The sequence below is a fragment of the Galleria mellonella genome, unplaced genomic scaffold, assembly GCF_026898425.1.
Source record: "Galleria mellonella isolate WM207_F2 unplaced genomic scaffold, CSIRO_AGI_GalMel_v1 utg139, whole genome shotgun sequence".
Taxonomy (NCBI): domain Eukaryota; kingdom Metazoa; phylum Arthropoda; class Insecta; order Lepidoptera; family Pyralidae; genus Galleria; species Galleria mellonella.
In genome coordinates this window covers 10,335,261-10,343,658 of record NW_026441995.1, presented here as the reverse complement: position 1 = coordinate 10,343,658, position 8,398 = coordinate 10,335,261, and the positions used below count along the sequence as shown (strand labels likewise).

Sequence of the window (8,398 nt, the reverse complement as noted above, 5' to 3'; positions counted from 1 at the left end):
GGTTATTTATATCAGTGTCAAATCCGGATAAGTATATAAAATTTATGTTTAACTTGCTTTTACTCAAGACATGTTCGCGTGTCTGGGATATGTTCATGGCCGGAATAAAAAGTAACTTATATCCTTGTCTATCCCATAAATAACACGTATATAACAAATGTTATACCGACTACGCCAAGGCGGCAAGAGGCAACAAACAAACTCACTTTCACATCTATGATAGTAGTAATTGAGAACATACGAGTTGTATTCGAATAAAAAGATAAAACGACGAGATGTCAACTTTACGTTTCTAAGGCCTCTTGTGCATTCGTATTGTGTTGTAAGATGTCCCGGTTAACGCGAAGCAAACTGAGGTAACGGAGACACGTATAAGTAAAAACAGGCGAGAGTAGATATGCGTGTAAACAGGCACCAATAGCGAGATGTAGATAATAAACATGCTAAGATAATATTATACTCTGTTCGTTGTAGTATGTTGTGGGTGACAGATGATATTATTTAGTCAGTTTTTGCTATGAAAGAACTGTTTTTATGAGGAATTAAAATTGAAATCTAGTAATATAATTTTGAACGCCCAGACTCAAGCCAATTTAAAAAGGTTCATTTCCTATTTTAGCCTGATTGAGATTCGAACCTGGAATCTCGCAAAGTAACGTGCCCACCACTGCACCACTGAGGTCGTCATGAGGTATTCAAAATCAAACACTTTGTTGAATCATCAAGCTACGATTTATTATTCTTTTTTACACATATCGTCTCCCGCACCATGCTATAATATACGAAGTATAGATATTATACAGTAATTAACATAAGTATAAGTAAATATTGTTACTAAGATATAAAATTTTGTACCTAGTATTGTAGTAAGATATTTTTTTTACAGTTGGCGTAAATATTTTAGTAAGTGTTTCAAACTTTCTTTTTGTTCATCAAATTTTAATAGTTTTCATATATTTAAATTGTATTTTTTTTTAATGAAAGATATGTTTAACTGTTAAGGGATTCGGCGTTAAGATATAACATACGACTTGTCTTCCTTTTCAATGTTCCGTATTTCGTACACTTAAAAAAAGAAAATTGTATGCATTGATTAAATACCTATTATTATTTTTACCAATTTCAAAAGAAAGATACTACGATTGTTTACTGAATATGTCAAATATGTACCTATTAAGAAAATATGCAATTTAGAATGTCTAACAATCTGACGACCTACCTGATGGAAAGTGGTAACCGTCACCTATAGACTTGAGAGGCGGTAGAGAATCGAGTCTTTTACTCTTGGTGGAAAGTGGAAAGATGTCATGGAATATATTCTATAATATCTATGTTCCTGTTATATATAGTTTTAATTATTAAGTTATTATATATGGGTATAATTGTATATTATTACACCCATATATAATAGAACCCTATGTTATGTATGTATATAATAGAACCCTTTTATGGATTGTCTTCCTAACAATTGAGGTGTTAGATCTTTGTCACGGAATAAACATATTATCTTTGTAATTTCTTTATTATATTTATCAAACAGAAACATAGTAATCATAGTTTTTTTGCGGCAAAGCAAAACAACAAGTAGGAAAGAGGTATCGAAGCAGACGTCTTTTGTACAATTTGACTCTGTATACAGACAACAAACAAAAATTATTTTTAAATCCTCAAATAATAAGTATAAAAGAATAATTAGAAAAAACCCAATGACACAAAAGGCGACTGATTAGCTTAAAATTCGATTTGGTTAAGCGTGACAGCTTTGTTTCGATTGTTTGTTACGTTGGCTTTCATTAATAATTAATAGATTCGTTTTTAGTGTATGAGACAATGCTTGGCAAGTCTCACTCGACAAAACATTTGTTTCGTAAAACATTAGCTATCAGTAAATTGACGAATCATATTAATAATAGGTGGAGATATTTATATAATTATTTTATTTAGGCAAGAGAGTTTCAAATTTCCATTTTGTACCCTGGAATATTAAAAAAAGTTGATATGAAAATTTTTAATAATTATTAAATTGTTGGATTCTCATTTTTGGAATTCCCAATGAGTAGTAAGAGGTACCGTGGGCGTCTCTGACTTAATAGTGCTGTTTATATTTCTATAGTTGATGGTTTGCATGTGGTAGAGCGTTATGTTAGTTGAAATAATAACAAATATGATAAGCAAATATGATTAGGTTTATTTTTCTAAATATTAAGCAATAGAAAAGTTAATTTAGCCCATAAAATAGTTCTTGTTTTCTGTACTGTTTTTGAATTGTTAATTCTTCGTATAAGTAACACAAGTTACATTTTTGAATTTTCTTTGTATACGTAACTTTCTAATAATTGTAAATTGACTGAAATAATAAATATTCAACGCTCATATTATAATGTTTTGTTTACTTATGCTAATTACAATCACAATTAAGTGTCGAGATGATAATGAGCTATAATAGGTATATAGCTGCGTTTTTAATATTGGAGTATAACATTTTAAGAAATAATGACGTAGTTAGGTACTTATTATGATGGATTTGTTTTAGAATTAAGTATAAAATGAAATTATGTATGTACGTATGTACGTACATAATTTAATTATTTATGCTAATGCCTATGTTGAAATCATGATGATTTCATTAGCAGGGTGTTTGGAAATAATATAGCTGACAATATTTTTATACATGTTTATTTATATCTTAAACTCAGTCACGATCAATCACAATGTCTTTCGTACAGTTTAGTTATATTATTGTATACCCATATTATTATACAATTTAAGTTAAACATACGTTACTAACTAAAATTCATATAATTAAGTCACTTTACATTATAATTAATTCCCTAGTTTCAACTGATTTACGTTTCTAATCGGGACAATTTACATTTACAATGTTTATATATCTTTGTTTACATTTATTTCGTAAATGAAATAATGATATGAACAAGTTTAAAATAAATATATATCACGCGAAGATGCACCTACATCCTATGTTGGAATGTTTATTGTTGAACGAGGCGCGGCATTTGGTAACCCGTCCTCGAACTTTTGCATCGCTGCAACGAACACCTACTGCCTACCCATCTTTATCTAAAAACAATTACTCAAAGGTCACATCACTATAATAACTTAGTCTATGTTATGCTGTTCAGAAGATATAAATTATGTCTAGGCGCATTATCACTGGAAGGACCTAGAGGTCAAGGTAACTTAATATTTGGTTATGTTACGCATTCTATAATTTAAAATCAGTCCGAGCGTCGCATAATGAACAGTAATTTTCAGGGTCAGGGTCGCGACCAGACCGAGACCAAGATGCTCGACGTGGACTAGGCGAGTAGGAAGCTGAATGCGACCATAAGCAGCGATGCACCTACCATGGGTATCGACGCCGCGCTATATTGAGATTCTGACGTCAAATCATCACCGAACACATAACTCTTAGATCCCGTAAAACTCTTGAGTATTCTGTAGTTGATTTCATTAAGAGATACCTGCTGTTTCACAAAGTTGAATAGTCTGTTCACAACCACGTATGTGTTACCACGATCATCGAATGTGAAACGGTCTACCCACTGGATGTATGTTGGGTCGCGAGCAATCGTTCGTTGGCCTGTGCGGAAATCAGTGGTTGAATTCCATTCTGCAATAGTCGAGTTGCCTATTAGACCGAAAAATAGCACGCCTGTGGAGTCCATCTTCATGCCATCTGTCTGTGAAGCTTTCGTACCCAAGTCGACTACATATGGACGAAGGTCATTTTTGTTATTTTGAGCCAAAGATTCATTACGCAAAACAGAAGCATTAATTGCATATAAATTAAAACTGGAAAGCGGGCTGTAGTAAACAGTCCTATCGACCTTGTCGTCGTTTCTTTTGAACTGCGGGCCTAGTGCAATACCGTCGATGTTCACTGGTAAATTTACGTTGGTTCCATTGATGCGGAAAAATGTTGCCTCAGGCACAGACATCATTGACTGACTGTCGCGAAGTTTCCACGATTTCTTGTCGCTCCTGCGGAAAATTATTATACCTGGATCTACTGCGCTGTTATCGGTAATGTAAGCGTAATCACCATCTCCTCTGTTGTCCACAACAAGATCATTCAAGTAAGTTGTATTAGGATTCACTATTTCAGGGGGGAAAGGAATACGTTCCATTTCATTTTTTCCTGACTTCATGTCAATCAATACGATCGAAGGTGGACATTTGGGGTCAGGGGTCGGTGTAAGTGTACCTACGCGGCCGTTGTCCAAAATCCACATGATGCCGTTTCGGTCGATTTCAACATTTTGCACAAATTGCAACGCGTTGCAATTGCCGATTGTGTTGTCACTCCAACTTGGGAACGGTTTTAATTTCGGGGCCGTGTTGGTTTGTAGGACCGGAATCGTGGCGAGGGTCGCCGGCACCCCGTCCAGCATCCTCGGCATCGTCAGAAACAGGCTTTCTCCGTAGAAGTTTATTCCAGAGATTAGAACGTTTTGTGGTATGTATCGGCTGGTATTGAGGAAGGCCTTTTGTTGTTCCTGGGATTCCCATTCGTAATCGATGTAGGTCCATTCGTAGATAACTCGGAACTGTTCGCGGCGGACTGCCGATGTTGAGGATGTTCGCGCGGTTTGCGTGTCGTTTTGTGCGGCCGCGGCGGCGAGGGCAATGAGGAACACCAACAGCATCATGGCGGGCTACGCGGAGGTGAGCGTGTGGCGCGGTCGGCGCGAACGATGCGACTGACTCCTAAGTACGGCCACAAAATCGCACTGACTTCGAGCAGCGAAGCTTCGCGCGTGACCATATCACTACGTCATTACTGAAGACGCGAATGAAACAATTGGATCCGGTGTTTAATATAAGCTTCTTAAAACTTTCAAGCAAGTTAAAATATATATTCAACTGTAAACATGACCCACAACATTAGTTTAAACAGCCGAACGAGACGTTATTGTGGATTAAATTATAACAATCAATTGTTGTGTAAAGGGTGTATGAAGGTCACGAGATCTCACCCCTAACCAGACAGAGGGTCTGTCTGATCGTTCTGTATATACTTATAATAACTATTTCGCTAAGGGTTTGGTAGACAATCGATTTAAATTGTAGTAGGGTCTGGATTCATTTTAAAACATCTGTTTATGTATTAGGTATATGCATTTTAAATTTATTTATAAAGTTATGTCCATATAGCGTACATAATATTAATAAAACAACTAATCATAGATAGTTAAAATACAGATTTCAAATAAAATGAAATTTCATCATAAGATTGACAGAATAAAATGAGTAGTATAGTATTGTAATATAGTATTGTAATCTGTAGCGTGGCGGCATAATGTACTTAGTGGATTTTAATGGAATAGTAACAATCAGTATATGTTGGCGGAGCACCAGTGAGAGGTCGTAGGTGAGGATGAAACCAGGTTAGTTAGTTCACTGTCACGGATTTAACAATAATTAATCACAGTGGTTTCCAAAAGGAGCAGCGCGGAGGTCGATCTGACAAGCTATATTGCTAGCAATGGAGTTTACGGTCTCCATTACTAACAATCACTTTGCCCCTACTGCTGCTAATTGTAGGTAGTCTATATGTTTAAATGAATATACATTTCTAGAGTTCTTCCAATACTCTACAAAATGTACCCATTTATTTGCAAATCCTAAAAAATAATGAGTGCTTTTAAATATATACATACTTAAGATGGTAGTCTCAGAGAAGGTAGCCAGTGGTGTACATTTTTTATTTCCTAAACTTACACATTCATTTAACATCGGAAATATATATTTATTTGGAAAAAACCTTATAGTAAAAACTATGGCTCTATATGACTAGATTATGAGCGAAAATCTTATTCAATAGCGGCTAGACTGCGGCATCGATTTGCATTTATGTAAATGTACCTAATGTCTGAAATTAACGTTTACATTCAGTTACTATCTCATATTTAGTCCATATTTCATACTCATTTCTATAGCCAATACAAATATTACTGATTTAGCTAGGTAGATTACTGAAAGGTATTTTTTTTATTTTGACTACGTATTAGGGATACTCACTTAAAAGAGTGTTGATTTCATTTTACAGTTATTGTATATTTCATAATATTGTTAATTCTAAAACGATTAAAGTATGTACCTTTTTTTATACAACTTAGAATGGCAAACAAGCTGACTGTACCTGCATAAAAAATATTTTTAGCTGCTAGATTTAAATCTTAAGAACTGTATATTCTGTATATTCATTGCCATAGAGTTTAATTTAAAAAAAAAATTACTTTAGATGGTGAATAAGTTGAGTTAAATTTAATATTACAATTTCTTTACAAACAAGTAAACAATACAATATAATGCAACAACCACGGGTAATGACATTCAGTATCTTATAGTTACTAAGGAACTTCGTTCGTTCTTCAAACTGTCAGAGCCTACCAACTTCTGCTGAAATTAGATGTCAACACCAAATTTCATTTTGATTAAGATTCCACAATTTTCATTTAAGAGTACTTGGCCTAAAAGTTTTAAAATAAAATAATAATTTATTGCAGGCATTTGAACAGAAAATTGGTATATACATACTATCTTATAGAAGTAGAGAAAGTGTTAAATGTTTGTTTGTCGAGAATAGTCCGTATTTATTTAATTATTATTTTAAAATGTATACTAATATTATAAAGAGGAAAAATAGATTTTTTTGTCTGTAACTGATAAACTCAAAAACTACTCAACCAATTTTATAAATTAATTCACGAACATGCATATGTTCGTAACGAATTTCATAAGAATTAACCGTCATGATATCCAGGAGTAATCACGTGAAGGTCAACTTGAACTTGCTAGCAATGGGGCTATTAGACCCCATTATTAACAATTCCTTTCCCCACCATTATTGCCATGTTATGTCACAGGCCATAAATAGCGCAGTAATATCTATGCCTTTCACATATCAGTATCAAGATGTAAACAACACACACAGAGATTATTTATTTATTTAACAAATTTTATTAACAATTTTAATTTTATTAACATTATAAAGACGGACTTAATGCTAGTAGCGATCTCTACTAGTCAACCTTTGGGATAAACAGTGACACACGGACGAGGTACTCCATTATTGGAATAAGTAAAGAAAATAACAACTAATAATGTAATATATACATAAATATTACTTATAAATATTATTGTAATGAGTTCAAAAAGTGAACACGAACTTTTTATTTCAACATGAATTTATTTGGAAGTTCGCTTAAATGGTGATAGAGTCAGACATAAAGTCACATTTTTAAAATAGTGTGAGAAGTAAAAGGATGTTATTAGAACGAAATTAAGATTTTGAGAGATATTGAAATTTACATTTCAGATATTCCGGAGAGAAAAGGGAGAAAATAATAGAGTAGAGGGTGCAAAGTAACCTTCGTTGTCTTCGCTGACGAATAGAGAGCCATTTAAGCTGTGACAGATAGTGGGAGTTGTGCTTATATTTACGGTGACAGGCGATAAATCCAATAGCATTATTGACTAGTCGGTCCAGCTTGTTTAGAAGATCTTTATTAAGATCGGGATAACATATATCAGCATAATCAATAATAGGAAGAATAAGAGGTTCCACTAACGTAACCTGAGTTTTAACAGGAAGAAAACTGCTAAACAAATTAAAAAACCGTAGTGAGAACAGAACGGCACAATTTACTTCAGCTATTATATTATAATTCATATTTACAATCCTCGTCTATTATTTCATTACATTTTTGATGAATTACAAATTGCTCTACACGCACAGGCAACGCCATCTATAATTCTCACTAAAATATAATTGATCTTAGCGCCATCTATGATAAAATGGCATAAGTATGAGTACCTGCTAAAATGGCAATATAGATTTAGGTTGTAGTAAATAGATGGCAGCAATGGAAATATTATTATTCTCTATTTAGTATATTTATTAATAAATTATCCAATTTATATTGTAATTGGAATATTAATAATTAATGTTTTATTTAGTATATTTATAAAATGTATGTAATATTAATAAAAATATTAATTAATAATTTATGCTGCTACTATTGAAGTATTTAAGATTATTTTCCAACTCCCATATGGTCTAGTGGCTAGGATACCTGGCTTTCACCCAGGAGGCTCGGGTTCGATTCCCGGTATGGGAAATCCTTTTTGAAATTAATGAATCTTTTTGTTTAAGTAATATATAAAGAATGCATAAAAGTAATTTTTTCTTAGGGCGTATTATTCATTTATTTCTTTTATAGTAAGTATGGTTTTTACTATTCCACCTTTACCGTATCAACCAATAATAACGCTTTATTTATTAATACGATATAAGCTTGTGATATGTTGATAAATTTATTTTATAATATATATGTAGTAAGATCATGGTTAATTTCTAATTATAGCTTTCGTC

At 33.2% G+C, this 8,398-nt stretch overlaps 1 protein-coding gene and 1 non-coding gene across 2 annotated transcripts; one reads left to right on the top strand and one right to left on the bottom strand.

Annotated features, from left to right (window-relative positions):
* Positions 1-2,662: 2,662 nt before the first annotated feature.
* LOC113511421 (protein yellow-like) lies at positions 2,663-4,738 on the bottom strand. Its single transcript, XM_026895047.3, has one exon. The coding sequence runs from the start codon at positions 4,668-4,670 to the stop codon at positions 3,318-3,320; it is 1,353 nt and encodes a 450-aa protein (XP_026750848.2). The 5' UTR covers positions 4,671-4,738; the 3' UTR covers positions 2,663-3,317.
* Positions 4,739-8,072: 3,334 nt separating this feature from the next.
* Trnae-uuc (transfer RNA glutamic acid (anticodon UUC)) lies at positions 8,073-8,144 on the top strand. Its single transcript has one exon. It is a non-coding gene; the product is annotated as a tRNA-Glu (tRNA).
* The last annotated feature ends 254 nt before the right edge of the window (positions 8,145-8,398 follow it).

Excerpts from the sequence above, each read along its gene's own strand:
- LOC113511421 (XM_026895047.3), bottom strand. The coding sequence starts at position 4,670 with ATGATGCTGTTGGTGTTCCTCATTGCCCTCGCCGCCGCGGCCGCACAA.